Here is a 20126-nt window from a genome sequence, read left to right as displayed (position 1 = left end):
ATCTTGAATATTGTTTAGCCTTTTGTAAGTCATAACAGCCGTTATATGATATTTTGTTTTTTGGTGATTATTAAATTTTTTAATGGCATTCTTCCAGTTATTATAACCTTGCGTAACTAACTGCCCAGGTACTTCAGATTTAGATTTTCCAACATTAGCAGGTGCAAAAAAATACACAATATTTACAGTGCGCACTATTTTCAACTTGAGAGTACACAAGCCATGTAAATTTTTCAAACCATGTGTATTGAAAACTTCAGTTGTGAATTGCAGCACAGGTTGCAGGAAAATTAAAATTTGGTTCTGGTTTCCACAACTTTTTCACAATATCTAAATTATCGTCAGAATTAAATGTTTGTTCTTTCAAAAATGCGATGTCGTGAGAATTATTAATAACTAAGGAAGTACTTTCTTTTGGATAATTCGATGGTTTTGTCAGACCTACGACTGGGGAAACCGAATCCAAATCAGTATTGACAATATTAATAGCGCCAACATTGTCATCAACAATCAATAAAATACTCTGCATACGTTTTTCAGCCATAATTTGAAGCACAAAATCCAAAAATCAAAATAAAATCTTTTACAAATTTAACTTTAACTTAACTTCAATGTTTTTGAAGAATTTACTTACGGTAAGGTTACTCTTCAGAGATTGAAAGAAGTTTCAAGTTCAAGACATGCTTTTCAACAAACTCAATGCAAAATAGCACAGAATACGAGCATATAGCACACGACCTATGACTGAGCATCTGCAATGATTCGCCAATACATGATACCCGTGATCCTCTCCGGCCTGACTTTGACAGCTGTAGGACAGCATTTCTCACCCTTTCTAAGCTCAAGGACAAGTAAAATGCCTAAAACAATTCTATGGACCACTAAGTTATGTAATTTTTTTAAAAACGTATGTGGGGATTACCAACATTTGGGAAAAACTGTGCCATTTATAACATAATAAATCTAAAAGCATGTTTTGAATATATTATATGGAAACATAATTAACTTGGAAGTAAACAAGTAAAAGTGTATCATCATCGAACAAAGGTTTAATTTTTATTAAACAAATAAATAATATGATATAATTATTTACTATTTACTTTTAATGAGATGGATGAGCTTCTTGGCATTGCAGAGTTGCTGGATATCTGGCTCAATATTGGTCAACTTCAGTCGAAGATCGGCACACACACTGAGACAAATTCTGTATTTTGTTTTTATTTAAAGGAGCGATGAAAATCCTTTCTTGCAAAGATAAGTTGTAGAAAACTGCATGACGATTTTCAATGCTTCTTCAGATAATTCGGGAAATTCACTTCTCAGTGAAGGCGAGATCCAGCATCGAAGTTGCCCCCCCTCCCTGGATGGGCAACTTAGAAGCTTTGGTATATCCACCAGCAAATAGATATTAAACCAGTATTCTAGAATTCAATGCCTAGAAGCAAATAAACATAGGCAATAATTCTACTGCTTAGCTTATTAAGGGCTTTAAAGTCTAAATATTCCAAATCATAGCTCTTCATGTTTAGATTACAGAGCTGAGTATTAGTTTTCTACATTCCCTGAAATGTACAGTGTTGCTTCTGAAAATACTGCTCTTGATATGCTGTGTTTTTGAATAACTTTGTGAACATTGCATTTTTTTGGAAATTTGTAAATATGATATGAATGCTCTAAGGAAGAATCTCAGCCACCTGAACTTATATTTCTCAACATGCCAGTTATAACAAACTCTGTGGAGTCCGAAGACTTATTGTGAGAGTTCTCACTCAGCAAACACTCATCTCTCATATCAAACCCTAAATTCATTTATGTTTCTAGTATTCACAACACATTCTGGCAATATATTCTACTCATTCACCACTCGATGCAAAAAATCTGCTCCTCACTTCCCTTTACCCCCACCTTCCACTCTAAGTATAATTCCTTCTATATTAATCCAGTAAAATCCCTTCATTAACTTAATTGTCTCTATCATACCACCTCTTTTCTATCTATCCCCTAAAGTCTGCAATTGGCATTCCCCATAACCAACATTCCAGAGTCCTGATATTGTCTTAATTCCTTGTCTGAACCCTCTCTAATGTCTCCATATCACATAGGAAGCTCGGTGAGTAAATTTGAGCACAGTAGTCCAGGGTGGTTTGACCCAGTGCTTTATATAATAACACAACCACTTATCCTTATTTTTCATTGTATACATAACAGTATACTATGGGTTTCGATCCCTAAATGCTGAATCACATTCACTTCCTGAAATACTGTAGTACACAACCTTACACCTCTACACAAAGGGCAACACCTTGCACTTAATAGCATTAAAACATCAACCCCACTCACTCATCCAAGCTAAAAATCTATTTAAATCTTCCTGAAAGGAGATAATATCAGCAGTACTCTGTATAACCTCAACATCTCATCTTTGCATCATCTGCCGACAACTGAAAGATTCCCTATCAATCTAGAAACATCATTAATGAATATTAACATGAAATATCATTATTATTTAAGGTTATGGAGTCATTAGGCTCTATATGGGAGATCCCTCCATTCTATACACAGCAATACCCATCATCTTGAATTCTATCAATACTTTGTTTTAATGGATAATCAACATGAATTCATTTGAATATAGACCTCTGTTAAAAATAATACTTCTCTATTGTAACATGAACATCTCAGAGCTTACAAGTACAAACAGGTCAAGTCACACACATATGAATCATTCTGAAACATGTAATGCATTAATGCATTCCCATGCACAGACAAATAAAAAAAAGTGGGCATGTGTGTGTGTGTGTGTGTTCATTTTTATTCAGGTTTGGCTGGAGTAGAAAGGCTTTACAAGACTTGGATAATCTTGCAGATTTATAGGAATTGGAATCTTCATTATTACAGTTCAAATCTCATTTATAGTAAACTCATAAGGATGTAGGAATAGTTTGCTATATTGAATTTCTTTTAGCACAACATAATACCTGTGTACTTTAATCAGGACTTTTCAGTGGCTTGTTATAGTGAGTTTGTGTTTGCAATAGTGAGAACTGGCAGTACTTGTTATTTATGAGTAATGTGGCATCAGTGTTTAAGTGATGATCATCTGATTATTATTATGTTCCATCTTCTTGAAATCACATCATTCTTGTCTTGAAATTATTCTTTTCTGACTTCAGTTCACTGACCAGTTTGTCCTTAGTGTGCAAGATTACATGAGCAGGAATTTCTGTAAATGCCAGGAAGAGAGAGACCAGAGATTTTCCACTCCCTTTTTTTGTGCAAGGAAGGAAGAGATCTAATTTTTAGTTGGAAAGAAAGAAGTGAAATAATTTTTTTTTTTCAGAATATGAGGGATTTTTCAACAAAGCATCTTTCATATATGAAACTGCTATTCACTTTCTGTTTTCAGAAAATATTTTTCTCAGCATATCCTCATACGTAGTCTAGAAAATAAACATATCATTTACAATATATACAGGCATCCCTCGATTAAAGGTTAATTAATTCCTCGATGTTACCACGTATATCAAAATCGCGTTAATCAAATCTAATAATCAATGGTAAAAAGTACAATTCGTCCCTGATTGATTACTGTACTAATAGTTCGTTTTATATGGTACTCTTTTAGAAAGATAAAAAATCAATGCAAAATAAATGTTTAATAAATGCTTGTACCTACGTTAGTCACTACAATTTTTTTTAATCAAAAGAAGTTATCAAGAGTCATTTGAACAGTTTTAGTTTTTTTTCTTATCGGCATAAATTCTATGATAACAAGCAAAATGACTGCTAAGGTCTAGCAGCCAGCTAGAACTAGTTCTACTCTTAGGGCAAGCACCCTGTAGATGACCTGAAATGTTGTTTTCATGGAGATATCAAGAACTAAATCAGTGGCTGAAGTCATATTTCCATATACAAGTAGTAAGTGGTTTATCACCATGTTATTAAAATATTCTGAATGAAACACAGTTGTAGCGTGATTTTTTGCTGAGTCAGAAAGTTTAACTGCACTTCACAAGAAATTATATTCTTACTTCCATTCTTTAGCCAAGGGGGAGCAATCAGAAGTTTGCACATGAAGTTTCTTCACAGGTTACTTGTATGTGGGTGGTCTGAAAAGTTATCAGCCTAACAATGAAAAAACTAATTTATAATTTCAAAATTATTTTTATTTTTTAATATAATCTCCCTTAAGACTAATACATTTATTCCAGCAATGCTCCAGCACCACTTTCCTGTCTCTGTAGTGGTTCTCAGTAAGATCTGCAAAATACCCATCTACAGCTGAAATCACCTCTTGATTCAAAGAAAAACGCTCTGACCAGCAAGGAAGAGTTTTAGTTTCGGGAAGAGATAGAAGTCATAGGTATCCAAATCTGGGGAATAGGGGTGGATGTTCCAACAATTCATAGTGCAGATCCCTTAATTTTCCCATTGCCAAAACACCTTTGTGGGCAGGTGCATTGTCCTGATGAAAGATGATTTTTTTCTTCTGTAAACCGGGTCTTTTCTCATGAATTTTTTTGTCTAGTCTGGTTAAAAGATTGGAATAATATTCCCCGGTTATTGTTTTATCCTTTTCAAGATAATTAATAAACAAAATGCCTTTAGAATCCCAAAACACCGATGCCATGACCTTGTCTTCTTTGACGCTGAACAGCCGGCTTCTGTCCACTGTTTTGCCTGCTGTTTGGATTCTGGTGTGTACTGGTGAATCCAAGTCTCATCCATAGTAATAAATCAATGCACAGAATCAGTTTTATTCTTGTTAAAACGCTCCAAGCACTGTTCAGAGATTTTCATGCGAGTGCGTTTTTCATCTGCGCTGCACCCGTCTTGTACAAAGCTTTTTCATTTGCAATTCTTCATGCAAAATATATCCCACACGTTTTGAAATGCCTATAATCTCAGCAATTTCATGCACTTTGACTCGCCAGTCATCCAATACCATATCATGCACTGATCAATGATTTCTGGTGTTGTTACACTTTTTGGACGTCCTTCACGTGGATTATCTTCAAGGCTGGTATGGCTGCGCTTAAACTCTGTAGCCCATTTCTTAATCGTTGAAAATGAAGGAGAAGAGTGCCCATAAACTTTTATGAACTTTGAATGAATTTCTTTTGTCATTAAACCTTCTTTTACAAAGATTGTTATAACTGCATGATACTCAATTTTATCCATTTCAAGGGATACAGACAACACTTTAGCTTTTGACAGCTGTATAAAAAAAAAACTACTTGATAGAATGACTTGCAATTGCACATGGATGCTTATGACAAATGTTATTGTGGTTATATAGGCTTTCGGCTGTTTAGGGGCAGCTGTATACGCCACCATCTAGGGAAATGACTATGAGCAAGGTGGTTTTCATTTGCCTTCCTTGACGTACTATATCCTATGACTGTACTCTGTGTGTTCACATGGGATTTTTCATCCCACATGCTTGTGGGATGAAAAATCCTAGATAAACTGGTGGAAAAAACCCTGCTGTCCATGCCCACGACTGGTTAACTTGGTTATGGCTGAGGAAAATCCTTAACGTCGTCAACAAGAATCGATCCTAGGACACTCCTTCCCCAGGCATATGGTTGCGAAGCACAAAAGCAGGCAAACCAGCCAGAAGAATGTGCAATTTATAGATATCATATGCTAGCCTCATAACCTTAGTTACTTCAGCCATTATTCCAAATAACCAGAAATGACAGATATGTGCTATGCATTAAGGAATATCACAGAGATATGCAAACTTTGGTTGTTCATGCGGGGTAAAGGATGAGAACAATAATATAAAGTATTGTCGAATATAATTTACTTTCTGTCCTAGTGAAAAAAAAAAAAAACATGCTACAACTGTCTCTCATCAAGAGTATTGTAATAATTGGTAAAACACTATATTTGACAGGAGACTTTCAACCAATGAGTATACTAGAAAAAGGTGGTTATATTTTAATGGTCATAAATAACTACAATAAAAATATTAGTTTCACCACTAAATCTTGTGGCTTCTTCTGGGTAAATCTATAAAAATAAATGTAAAGTCAGCAAACACAAAATGAAACATTGCTTTCTTTAGCAATGTTTTATATATTTGTTTAGCAAAGCATGAAATTCTGTATACACCTCAGGATGTTTCTAGAGGGTGTTGTGATCTTTAGGAGAGTGGAGTAAACTTCATATAGGTGTATACAAAATTCCATGCTCTTGGCCTTTCATAGATAAGTAAGACTTTGAGAAGTTTGAAATAAGACAGAAAAAAGAATGTATTGCCAACATTAGCAACAACAGTGAGGACAGTGCAAGCTTGGCTTATCATTCACCCCCCCCCTACACACACACACACACACACCATGACATTGAGTAGAACAAGAGCTCTCTTACATAGAGAAGAACTTCATTGCTTGCATCATAAAAGAATGTCATCTTTTCACATGGCATGTTTAAAGGAACCAAGGACTTCAACTTTTCAGCAAACCATCTGCAAACAGTGCTGAACAAAACAGCTTACTCATGCCACCTCCTCCCCCCCATTCCATGCATTTCTATTTATATTATAATTGTTCCTGCATAGCATTGTTTAATAGTGTTTTAGTTTTGGTTTGCCAGCTTTACATTTATTTTTATATATTTACCCAGGATGATGGTACTAATAGTTTTTTTTTTACTGTAGTTATTTATGATCATTAAAAAATACCCAGTTTTTTCTGTACACCATTTTGATATTTGTGCATGAAAATATGACTTCTTCCATCGATTTAGCTCTCTGTAGTTTTCTGGGTCTTACTTCCACTAAATTGGTCTTATTAAACGCCATCCATCCATGAAATATACAAGAATTTCACAAGAACATAATTTCTTATCAAATACTGTTTACTTTATGAGCCAGTGATAAAACTTGTTGCAATAATCTCTCATCTATTGTATTGTAATAATATGGTAATACACCATTTTGCTATTTGTGTATAGAAATATGTCTTCTTCTATTGATTTAGTTCTGAGTCCCATCTCTTGATCTAACTCCCACTAATTCAGCCTTGTTAAAGATCATCCATCCAGGCTTGCCCTAAGAGTGAGCAAGTTCCATTTGCTAGAGCTGGGGTCAAACAAATGGAACTCGCTTTTACTAAGGCCAACTCTAGTGCTGAGGGTTGTATTCTCATTCGAACTTTCTAAGTTTCTACACATTCACTTATGAAATAAGAATGGATTTATAATATCTCCTATTTTATATTAATTTACTTCATTGAAATGAAACCTTTTAGGCTTTATTGTTCAGTAAATAAAATGTAATTTTAATTTTTTTTCTTATAATAATCTCACAAAATTTTAGTGCCATAGTAGGAAAGCTAAGGGTTAGGTACTTAAAAAAAACCTATTCTAGTGAATAAACATGGCACTTCTTTTGAACTACCATGCTTTTAAACTTTGGGCCACTAGTAAACAGGATAGTGGTCACCTGCAGACATTAAAAATCATCCACCACCTAAAGACTTATCAAAAACATTCCATATCATAGTGGAATTAAAACCCATAACTTGTTGGTTAAAAAGCAGAGATCTACTCAGCCATCTACAGTAGGTGAGTAATTATGTAATTTTGCACATATAAATTTCCTTTGGAGCAACTAATGTACTATATGTTTACAACCTTTTATGCTTGAGTTGTTATAAAAATTAAAAATAAGCCTGATGAAATAATAGCACTTGCTTAATGGATGGTTTCTTATCTCATCATGTTATTTTTTGTCTAATTTTTTTATTTTTTATTTTAAAACCTTCAGTATTAATACTTTAAGTTGTTAGCCATGAATTATTCTATAAGTTATATATTTTTATTTTTACAGGTAACATCCCCAGATGAACAACAGTCCTTTTTATCAGAGGCAAATGTTGATGAAATTGTGTACATTATTGATGATAGTCAGTTAATTCTTGATGAATTAGATGCTCCACCAAGTCAAATTGAGCCTCCAAAAGAAAAGCCACCACCACCACCACCTATGGAAATGGATTCCTTTGACAATAAGGTATTGAAAATCTGTTCAGATAAAATTAATCCTTCTTTTCATATAAATTATTGCTGCTGAGTGATGGTGGAGTATAGCATTAAAATGCGGTGTGCATACTTTTAGTTCTTACCAGAATTTCTATATTCAGAAGCAGGTAAACACGAAATGGTATTATTTCTGATATACACTCTGAGAATAGATTAAGGGTGGGTTTGTGGGTTACAAAATTTGATAAATACACAGAAAAAAAAAGGGGAGATGATAGAAACTAGTTATCACATGGAATGGAAGTATTTTGAATACGAGTGTCAGAAGTGTGAGAAGAGTAAGCAATATGACAGTGAAGAGTTGTGAAGAAGTGAATAAGGTGAGAGAATGTGAGTGAGAATATGAGCAAAGCTGTTGAAAGTAAAGTGATTAAAATTAGCAAGATGAATGTGGTATCAGTGATAATATAAAAGAAATGGTTGAAGATGAGGAGAATGGCAAGATGGTAATGAGAAAGAGAGAGTATGCTTATATACAATCCTGCACAGGACAAAATGTGAGATAGAATGGTTGGAGAAATGTTTGGTGAGTGTATAGCAGAGAAGCGAAAGTAGGGAGAGTTGCCAGGAAAGAGAAAGCAAAGTATGTGCAAGGGGAGAGAAAGAGAGAGAGTTTTATGCATACTCGGCGATAAGAGGCATGTGTAAGTAGAGTGTAATGGAATTATATTTCCCTGGATATTAGTGATGTTGTTTGGATGAGGGAAGGGGAAGAGGGAAAGTAAAAATGATTATTTTTTTATCAGGTAAAAATGATCTGGTAGGAAACAAGGCAACAAATGTGATATATGGCATGTGAAAGAGTTGCTGGTGCAAGCAAATAAGAAGAGAGAGAGTAAAAATTGTAAATCTGATGCCATGGTATGGTAGAGTGAGTTGAGATAGGCTGTGATTGTAAATGAGTTCATGAGTAGGTTGTGCTTGGGGAGGGGGGGGAATAGTGCAGAGTTTGTGGATATATAGCATGCGCTTGATAAATCCTTTCATATGGCTGATGGTTTGCATTTAAATGGATTTGGAGTTAGGTGTTTTAAGAAAAGTGTTGGTCGATGAGAGTTTGGAGTAATGTCAGGTAAAATTGACATCAGGTAACGTCAATTGCATGCACTGGCATTCTCAAGAATGCCAGTGCATGCAATTGAGTGGGATACCCAACACAAGGTGTTGAGGGCAGTTGTAGGCTGCAGGGGATACTGCAATTTATGTATACTAATGTCAGAAGCATCTAGAATTAGGGGAAAGAGTTTCTGGCATTGGTAAGTTCAACTTGGCAAAAGTTATAGGCATTAACAAGACTTGATTGATGAAGAGATGAATATAATATTTTCAGAGAGGATAAAGAGAACAGGATGGAGGAGGGGTTTTGTTAATGACAGCAGAAGAATTGAAGCCAAATAGAGAAGGATTTGGATTTCTGCTGTAGTACAGGGATGTAGCAGGCTGTACATTTGAGGCTATCTGGCATGAAATATAGTTTTCATTTAATTTCCGGTATTGAGACGACATGTTTCTAAACATAAAACAGATTTATTAAAATAAACAGCATAACTCAACAAGTTTCATAAGTCATCAGATTTACATCATCAGGGTACAAAACTTGTATAAAAAAGTAGTAAAAATTAATTAATAAAACTAGTACATAAAGTGACCAGGAAAAAACTGTATTATTAATTACTAGGTCTTTTCTATTAAGTACTTTTCTAGTCTTTTCCAAAATAAAAAATGATGGTACAACATGACAAAATTTCATGCCGGCTGGGGCGTCGCCCAGTTAAACAAGGCCCCCGTTGTTTTCGCCAGGGAACCAGGGCGAACAGCAAAAAGTCAGCTACTGGAACAAATCTGAAAACAAACCCCAACTCAACATCACCAGAGTTAAAGATCGGTAATATCAACGTAAGAAGCCTGAATGGCAAAGAAATGGAGCTAGCTGAGGAATTAGATAAGTACCAGATTGACATAATAGGGGTGACTGAAACAAAAAAGACCAAAACTGGTGAGATCTTTCTGAGCAATAAATACAAAATGTTATATTCAGGCAATGACAATCAAGGAAAAGAAGGAGTAGCCATATTATTCAACACAAAATACAAGGCTAATCTTCTTGAATGGCAGTCAGTCTCAAGTAGAGTAGTGTGGGCAAATATGAGAATGGGGACCTGGACAATGAGACTTATTTGTGCCTATGGTCCCACAGAAGGTTCTACTAAGGTAGAAGTGGAGGAATTTTTTGACACTTTAGAAAAAGCAACTGACACAATGAAAAAGGAAAAGTTGGTCCTTGTTGGGGATCTAAATAGTAGAGTAGGAAATGATTATGAGACATACAAAAATATTTTGGGAAAATTTGGAGAAAAGAGCAAAGCGAATAATAATGGCAAATATCTGTTGGATGTCTTCTCAGGACATGGACTGGTTATTACTAACACCATGTTCCAACATAAAAATGTGCACAAATTCACATGGAGAGAAGAGGCTAGGAATAAGAAAAGTCTCATTGACTATGTTATTGTTGATAGTGATGTTTTCTCCCTGGTGCAGGACACCAGAGTGTACAGAGGATTTGAAATTGGAAGTGATCACTATTTAGTCTTGAGCAGGATAAAATTGAACTTCATATTGAAAAGAATGACATGTAAGAAAGTTTTAAAGCGAATAAAAGTTGAGCAGCTCTCAGATGTGAACTGTAGACTAAAATACAGAAAGATTATTGAAAAGAAAATGAAAGAGTTTGAGAACAGGAATCAAACCTTGGAGATTCAGTGGCAAACTCTGAAGAAAACATTGATTGATTCTGTGAGAGAGGCATGTGGTGAGGTTGTGTGCAAGGATAAAAAAATCAGAACTCCCTGGTGGACACAGGAAGTTAAAGAGGCAGTGAAGGAAAAGAAGAAAGCATATCAAAAGTTCCTGGCAAATAAGTCAGCTTTTACTCTTACAGAATACAGAGACAAATGTAAGAAAGCTAAACAGTGTGTAAAACTAGCTAAACAAAAGTCATGGGAGGACTTTGGCAAGAATATAGAAAATAAATATCAAGAAGGTGGCAAAATATTCTGGAAGTTGTTGAAGAAGCTTAGGAATGGAGGAAAGAGTGCTGTAAAAGGAGTTAGAGATGATAAAGGTGACATGAAAACAGTAGAAAAAGATATCCTTGAAGTATGGAGTAATTACTTTGAAAAACTGCTAAATGAAACAAGCAGTGATGACAGCACAGTGATAAAAAACACTGACCAGGCATGCAGTTAGGAATACATATCCATACTTGAAGTAGAAAAAGCCATCAAAGGCTCGAAATGTGGAAAGGCAGCAGGAGTAGATGATATTTGACCAGAAATGCTGAAGTATGGTGGTATAAAAGTTTTACAGTGGCTGCACTGCATAGTTCAGAAAGCCTGGACAGAGGGACGAATTCCCGATGGAGTAGAGCTCTCATAGTACCCATATATATAAAGGGAAATAAAACTGAATGTGAGAATTACAGAGGTATTTCCCTACTGAGTGTTCCTGGCAAGATCTATGCAAGTATACTTGAGAAACAGTTGAGAAGAATTGTGGAAGAAAAGCTTGGTGAAGAACAAGCTGGATTCAGGCCAAATAGAGGCTGTCAGGATCAGATCTTCACTTTACGACAAATAGTCGAGAAAGCTTGGGAATATAACAAAGATCTGTATTTAAGTTTTGTCGATTTGCAAAAGGCATATGACAAGGTGCCAAGAGAGAAGCTATTCAATACGCTGCAGTTATATGGTGTCAATGGGGCATTATATCAAGCAATACTTAGTCTTTATTTGAGTTGTAAGTCAGCAGTTAGAATTGAAGGAAGTACAGGAAGATGGTTTAATGTTAAATCTGGTGAGAGACAAGGATGTACATTATCCCCTCTGTTATTCATTATCTATATGGATCACATTATGAAGGAAAGTGGTATTAAACATGATATCAAAATTGGAGATGTTAATGTCAGCTCTTTGCTTTATGCGGATGATGTTATACTTCTAAATAAATCCGCTACAAGTCTGCAAGATTCTCTGACTAAATTCAATTGCTGCTGTAATAGATATGGTATGAAGGTCAGCAATAAAAAGACAAAGACAATGAAAATAGGCAGAATCATTGAAAATGTCAACTGTGTTGTGAATGGAGAACCTGTGCAACAAGTAAAACATTTCAGCTACTTAGGCACGATTTTTACTATAGATGGTAAATTAAATATAGAAATAGACAACAGAATCAGCAGAGCTGGTATGGTGGGAAGTCAATTGAATAAATTCATATGGAATAAGAGAGAAATTAGTCGGAACACTAAATTAGCTGTATACAAGACAGTGTTCAAACCAATTTTAACTTATGGATCTGAGAGCTGGGTCAGAAGTAAAACACTTGACCAAAGACTAGAGACCGCAGATATGAGAGTCCTGAGAAAGATTAGAGGCGTGAACAGATGGCATCAATGGCAATATCATATTAAAAATGAGGATATTAGGAAAGAACTTGACATTGTCAGCATCCAGGAATGCGTTAGCAGAGCTAATCTCAGGTGGTATGGTCACTTAAATAGAATGGGAGAGGAAAGATTAGCAAAACAAGTGTTCTCTGCCAGGTTGGCAGGAAAACGACCCAGAGGAAAACCAAGATATAGGTGGATTGATATGGTACAAAGTGCCTTAGACGATAGAAATATAAGATCTGATAATGTTGGAGTCTTGACAAGTAACAGACTGATTTGGAGGGAAATTGTAGATAGGAAGTTAGTAATGATGTAATTTTTTCATGTGGTACTGTCATATCCTGTACACCCCTTGAGGGTACATGGCAGGAATTTGATGATGACTTTTCTAGTCTGTTAAGTACTTGTTGGAACAATGTTAGTTGTTGCTGACGTGTTCTGTGGCATGATGCATGTCCTATTCCAGATCTGTGGTTCTTCGATTTTTGATGAAAGTAGACCAAACTTAGTGTAGGTCTAGTTTGGTTCTTAGATTTTTTGATGAAAGCAGACCAGACTTGTGTAGGCTTAAACCTTGATTTTTATTACACTTTGTGTTACACCTATACAGGCCCTCCTCTGTAGTGTAAAGGACCTAGTCAGAAGTTGTTATGCAGTATAGCCACTTCAAAACTTTTATATCTCCATATTTAAGCATTTCTGTCTAATATCATTTACTCCAGCTGCCTTTCACATTTCAAGTTTTTGATGGCTTTTTCTACCTCAAGTATTGACTGCATTCCTCTTGAAAATTTTCTACTACTTTTCTGTCACTGCATGTTTCATTTAATAGTCTTTCAAAGTAATTACTCTAGGCATCCAGGATATCCTTGCCTTCAGTTTCATGTCACCTTTTCATCTTTGATTTCTTTTACAGTAATATTTTCTCCATTTCTAAGCTTCTTCAATAGGCACCAGAACATTTTGCTACCTTCCTGAAATTTATTTTCTATATTCTTATGGTCTTCCCATGACTTTTGTTTAGCTACTACAGCAGACCACATAACTTAGTTCTCTTAAATTTTTCTTTGTATTCTTTTAGGACATCTGCTGACTTCCAACTTATTTGAAACTTTTGGTAAGCTTTCTTCTTACCTAGGACTCCTTCTTTAACATCTTGTGTCCACCATGGTGTTTTTATTTTTCTATCCTTGCAGTCAACTTCACCTGATACCTCCCTAGAGAGTTTGCCAATGAGTCTCCAATGTTTGGTTCTTGTTTTCAGATTATTTTAATTTTTCTTCAATAATGTTTGTCAAGTTGAGTCTACAGCTTTCCTGTAAAAGCTGTTCAACTTTTTTTTAAAACTTTCTTGCATACTGTTCTTTGAAATGTGATATTCATTTTTATCCTGCTTAGCACTAAGTGATGGTCACTTCTAAAATTGATTTAATCCCATTTAAAAATATCCTACTGTTTGTGTTTATTTGTTGCTGATATTGCAAAGATGATAAGTAATTATAGAAAAATGAAATGATTCTAGTTTCTTTTATAATTTTGCATCTTGTCAGTTCTTTAATTTTTGTTACTCTTGCTGTTTTTTTTATTTCTTTATTTATTTTTTAATAATTAAATGATTGTTAATGTTATTAGACACCATCTTTCATGAGAGTGAATTCTACCAAAAGAATAAAGAAAGAGATGTGGAGGAGACGAACAGATTTCTTAGGAATTGATCCTACTGTATCTATTGATGTTGGTAAGCATAGCTTAGTTTCATTTGGCTTGCAGTTTGTGATACCATTTTACACGATGTTTTCAAAAATATCTGATTAATTAGACATCAGTGCTTTTTGTTTTATAATTTTTTATTAACTCCAGGTGATGAATAACATTATGAAACATAGTTTTTTGTTATTCCATTAAAAAAAAAACATTTTAGGTCAAAACACCTGATTTTTTGTAAAATGATTTTGACATAATTTAACCAGTTAGTTTCTCATAAAAAGGTTATCTTTTAGTTTTTGTTTTCTTATGCATGTGGTGGCCAGTGCCACTCAACAGATTCATTGAGGCTACTTTCAAAGTCCACACCTAGGATAGTCTCTTTTTTTTTTTTTCTTTCTTTTTTTCTTTTTTTTTCCCTGAGATGTTTTTCCATTTCCACACTTGGTGCATATTCTTGGTTAGTCTCCTGCCTTCCACCTGATTTAACATCACATATTTATTACTAAAGGTTTAGTCATATTATTAAATTATTATTATCCTAAGATCCCATGGAGTCAAAGATTCATCTTGGAGGTCCCTTTGTCATATACACACAGCTCATCATACTGCACATTAAACACATTCAAATTCTCTGTAGACACCCCTCACAGACAAGGCATTCCAATCATTCACAACTCTGCATGCAAAAAATCTGCTTCTCACTCTCTTGTTCACACCCTCCTTATACAGCTTCCAGAGATCTCTTAATCTCCCATCATTTTATAAAAAACCTCTTCAACATTAATCATATAACAACCCCTTACCAACTTGTACATCTCTATCATATAACCCCTCTTCCTCCTATCCACTAGACTCTGTAAATTGCATCTTCTCAGCCTTTCCTTATATTCAACATTCCAGATATCATATACCTTAGTCAGTCACCTCTGGACCCTTTCCAACATCTCTTTATCCTTTTGAAAACCAGGTGACCAAATCTGTGCACAGTACTCCATGTGTGCCTAATCAAGGCCTTATACTATGCAACAAGAATCTCCTTAATTCTACAAGTCAGTGTCCTCCACATCATTCCTCACAATTTTGGATGCAATATGTCCTCTAAATTTTAGATCCTTATCCACCATCACCTCAAGATCTCTTATTTCCTCTACCTTCAATAATATATCCTCACCAAGCACAAATTCTACATCCCATCTTTGTTTTCCAAATTTTAAAACCTTTTATTTTGCAACATTGAACTGGCATCCTCACTCCCATGCCAATTCACTCAATCTGTTCAAGTCTTCTTGCAAAGGCCATAACATCTGCTCTACTCCTCATAGTTCATCCCAATTTTGTATCATCTGCAAACAACTGAATATCCCCATCCAAATCTTACCCAAATATCATTAACATACAAGTTAAACAGCAATAACCCTAATACAGACTCCTGAGGCACACCACTTGTGACTTTTCTTTTCTGGAATATTGCTCTCCCATACAACTTGCTGATACCTATCAGATAGCCAGTGCACTAGTCTAATATCTAATCCCATCTGCTGTAGTTTGACTATCAACTTATCATGCAGTAATCTATCAAAAGCCTTTGTATATCAGATGTAATGCAGTAATTTTCATTATTAACCAGTTGAGGAAAGATTTTGCTGGCAGTGAGTGAACAGGGAATATAATAGGAAGTAAGTAAACTCACTATTAATAAGGCTTTAATGACATATCACCTTGCATTTTAAGGGAATGTTTTGGGAAATCAACAGCAGCTTTTATATATTTGTTTAACTACAGCTTTGCAACTGAACGAGTCCCAATGAAATGGAAGTGATTGAAGTTTTAAATTATAGGCTAATCTGTATATCTAGAGTTGTATAGGTGTGTGAGAGAAGTTGGTGAGGGTTAGGATCCAGAAATGAGTTAATTACAGCAGGATATTCTCTATGATAAACGTTATGGGTTTGTTAAATGAAGGCCATGTTTTGGCACACTACTTGTGTATACATATACAGTAGTATATTTATATTTTGCAAACTCCTTTGATAGATTGTCACAGAATAAACTGATAAGTAAACTGAGATGGATGGAGTTATATAACTAGTTTGAGTAGTTAGATAAAAGATTGATAAGTATGAGCCGCAAGTTGTATATGGACAAGCACAATCAATGAAGAGAAAGGTTACTAATGTGGTGTTACTAATGTTATGGAACTTTGTTTCAGGATTGTTATTGTTCAACTTGTATATTAATGATATTAAGAGAGATAGAGAGATTTATATATCAGATATGCCAGTTCCTTACAGAGGACTAATTTTTGCAAAGTTTTGAAATTTAGAAGGTAAGGATGAGATCTAGTGTATATAGTTGATGTGATATACTGAAGAAAATTGAGAAGTTTAGGAACCTGGGGTGATGTGGACAAGGACCTGAAATTTTGAACCACAATGCCACAATAAATTATGACATTTATGAGTTTTACTGTATAAAGTCTCTGATCTGGCCATATATGGCTGATTGTGGTGTAATAATTACATGGATTTGATCACTTGGTTTTCAAAAGCATGAAGATAATTTGGAAAGAGTCTGGAAAGGTGGTATTAGGTCACTGGAATGTCTGGTATGAGAACTGATTGAGGGATTGCCAATTGCAGATTCTAGTGGATAGATGAGAGGTGATATGATTGTGACATATAAGCTGGTGAAGGATTTTGCCAGGTTATGTAGAAGATATTTTTTTATGGATTGTATAGAGAGAGAGAGAAAGGAGCAGAACAAGAGACTATCTATGGAAGTTGTATAAAGGAGGGTGTGAGAAGCAAGTTTTTTGCAGAACATTTGATGAGTGAAATGTATTACATGAGAGTGCAGTGATGGCATTGAATGAGGTTCAATGGGCATTGTGTGCAATAACAGTGAAGACTCGCAATGTCTTTGATTCCAAGATAGTCTTATAATCATAATTAAAATTTGCAAAATATGGCTTCTACAGCAATATCTTGCAAATAGGAATAAAATTGTTTTCTGCTTGATTTATTAACTTTTTTGGGGGGGGGGTTTAAGGAATTATGTACACACACACACACACATATGCACCAAATTGGCAATATTTGAAACTGGATTATTATTACTAGTATTATTATTAATATCTGACCTCCATGGAGTCAGACTCAACATGGTGTTAAATCTTTAATAGAAGGAATTTTAGTAATATAATACCTATTGTTCAGATTTAACAAGTATCAAAAATCCTGCTAAAATACTTGTCTGTTAATAAGACAAATTGAATGTAAATGAAATAACGTTAATGTCTTTTCCTTTAAGTTTTGAATATTGTGTTATCAAGTGTTTTGTATGAGAAAATTAGAAATTGTATATGTGGAGAATTGTGCATAAGTATACCAAGGTCAAGCTAAAGTTCCAGACAAAATAAGAGGATTAATTCATGACCTGAGGCTAACACGAATGCAAAGGTCAATGTTGCGTAGGGGTTTCCCGTCGAAATGCAATGACAAGCAAGAGTATCGGGGTGCCGAGTGAACGATGACGTAAGAGCAAGAAGGTCATCGGTGCTGAATATATAGAAGTTTACGACACCTAAAAGGGGCTTTTTTCCTGTTGTTTCCGGAGAGTCGAAGTTCCAGTACGGTTGGGAGTGGAGTGTCTGAGTACAGTTATGTGGTCAAGTAGAATTCCGAAGTGAGGTTTAGGACTGTGTACGGCAATGAAGTCAACGTAACCCGAGGAGATTATGTGGAAATACGAGGTCGGACAACGGCAGCTGAGCTTTGCAGGGATTGTAGGCAATGAATCGTGACTGTATTCCCAGACCTACATACAAGAAGCAAATGCCAGAGGAACATAGCAGAAAAAGAAACTTGTCTAGGAAGAAACTGAAGTGAAATTACGAGCCACAGGAATTCAAAAGATGTTTGCAAGTAAAAGCCAGAGAGATCCCAACTTCACTACCAAGCAAGAAGTTTCCATTTTGTCTAGTAAGAAGAAAATTAGTAAATTTTGTGATGGTGAATGAAAATTAACTGGAATTATACTTTATGTAGTAATGCAGGACTTTAGAACTATACCACTAGAAGAGATCAATTACTCTGTGCTAGAGAACATAGCTAAGTTATAGAGTGTAATTCTAGAATCTGATGTTAATAGATAATTCCTGAACCTGAGTTTTATTGATGATAATCTAACATAAGCTAAATTTTTAAGGGGTAAGTTTCTAGGCACATGGTCCCTGAAAAGTTCAAGATTAGTTAAGTGACAGGAGTGTATGCTAGACTCAGTTGAATTTATTGAATGACAATTGTATATCTCTTTTTCTTAGTAATGAATAAATTCTTTTCTTGTCAAATAACTTGCCTGATCACTAAATTCAATGCATTGCTCATAAACAGAATCTATGCATATGTATTTTGATATAGTCACGACTGCAAAGTGAGAAACATATATGATTATAGTATAGGAATAAGATAGAGAATTGAGGATTGTGTGTCATACTGAGTGTTTTAATCTTTGATAAAGAAAGTTCTCTTGTCCTGTAAAATTTTGGTGGTGCAGCTTAACAAATAAATTTCCAAAATTTTTAATCAGATCGAGCACTAGTAATCTAACAAAGAATTTTGCTTTAGCCCGAGGCACTGTCTTTGTTATCAGAGTTTCGCACACTCGAGCTATATATTAGTAACAGCCATAAGTTTGAAGTACTACTGAGGATTAAGATTAGACAAGGGGCAAAACATAACATATAAGTAAATAACAAAATTAGCAGATTTTTCAAAGCCGAACAAGAACTAATTAAAAGATTAATCGATAACATAATTAAAAATAACCAACGATTTTTACAGTGGGAAGTACACTCTATCACACCACAAAGCTCATCTAACCATGCCTTAAACTGATTCAATGTGTCTACATTAACATTTCTTGCATTCACACTTCTTCAGTGGTTCCCTATAGAAGCATATGATGTAATGTAATATTGCATATGATGTTATATTACAAATGATGTAATATTACACATGATGTTATATTATATCATATGTAATCTTTATGACTTTAATCCAGAAGTGTATAATCTTTTGTTACAGTCCTATTTTTGACTGTGCCAAATTGTAAAGGTATAAATGATGTAATTGGCTATGGCTAATTCTTGACTTCTCTTTATCAGAATTTTGTGCAGAAGGAATCTTTCAAAAAAATAAATTTGCCACTTTTTAACTGAAGAAGTTCTTATTCCCAGGATTAAGTTTTCAATCATTTAAATAAATCAGATCAAGATATGCCTCTTAGCATATACAAATAAGCATATTACAAAACTAAACCAACATGAGAAATATAAGGCTCAAGCTAGAAAAGTGATTAGTGTGACAAGAGAACAATTAGAGCCTTATAAGGAATCCATGAAGTGATATGTGGCCTTCCAGTGCCTAAAAGTTCCACACCTCTGCTTCACCTTAACATTCCATGAACTGTTCACATTTTTTAATGTTTGCATATAACCTTTCACAGTATATATATATATATATCAGAAAAATCTAGGACACAATTCTTTGAACTAGTACTGCTAGCATGTCATTTTTGAGTGAATAAAATGGTATGGATGCATTTTTAGTAGGTAGCAATGTTCACATCATATTTACCAACAAGGGTAAATTAATTCATCCATAAGAACTTTCAATATTAGCAAAAACACAAAAAAACAATATTTTTTCCTTGTATTTATTTTTAAGAGAATTCTCTGCTCTTCTCTCTCCTATTTTCACATATCTCAATTCTTTTCTTCTCTCTCTCTCTCTCTCTCTCTCTCTCTTAACAGATTTTCTGATTCGTGTCCATCAGCTAAATCAAATAGCTAAGCATAGTTAATTAGATAGTGAGAGAATTCGTAATGGCAGTAGACATGTCAGTTCTGGTGATAAAA

At 34.7% G+C, this 20126-nt stretch overlaps 1 protein-coding gene across 2 annotated transcripts in view; it reads left to right on the top strand.

Annotated features, from left to right (window-relative positions):
* LOC150105689 (uncharacterized) overlaps nucleotides 1-20126 on the top strand; it is a 61661-nt gene that overhangs the window by 1359 nt on the left and 40176 nt on the right. For both annotated transcript variants that reach the window (XM_090394300.1, XM_090394299.1), the window contains exons 2-3: nucleotides 7841-8023; nucleotides 14135-14240. In XM_090394300.1, coding sequence (XP_090250426.1) covers nucleotides 7841-8023; nucleotides 14135-14240 — 289 coding nt within the window. The remainder of the gene's footprint in view (nucleotides 1-7840; nucleotides 8024-14134; nucleotides 14241-20126) is intronic.

The sequence above is a fragment of the Typopeltis vanoorti genome, chromosome 6 (assembly GCF_054136105.1).
Source record: "Typopeltis vanoorti isolate ZY-2024b chromosome 6, IOZ_Tvanoo_1.0, whole genome shotgun sequence".
In the NCBI taxonomy this organism is placed as follows: Eukaryota; Metazoa; Arthropoda; class Arachnida; order Uropygi; family Thelyphonidae; genus Typopeltis; species Typopeltis vanoorti.
The sequence above is the reverse complement of the archived record's forward strand: the minus strand, read 5'-3'. Positions and strand labels throughout refer to the sequence as shown.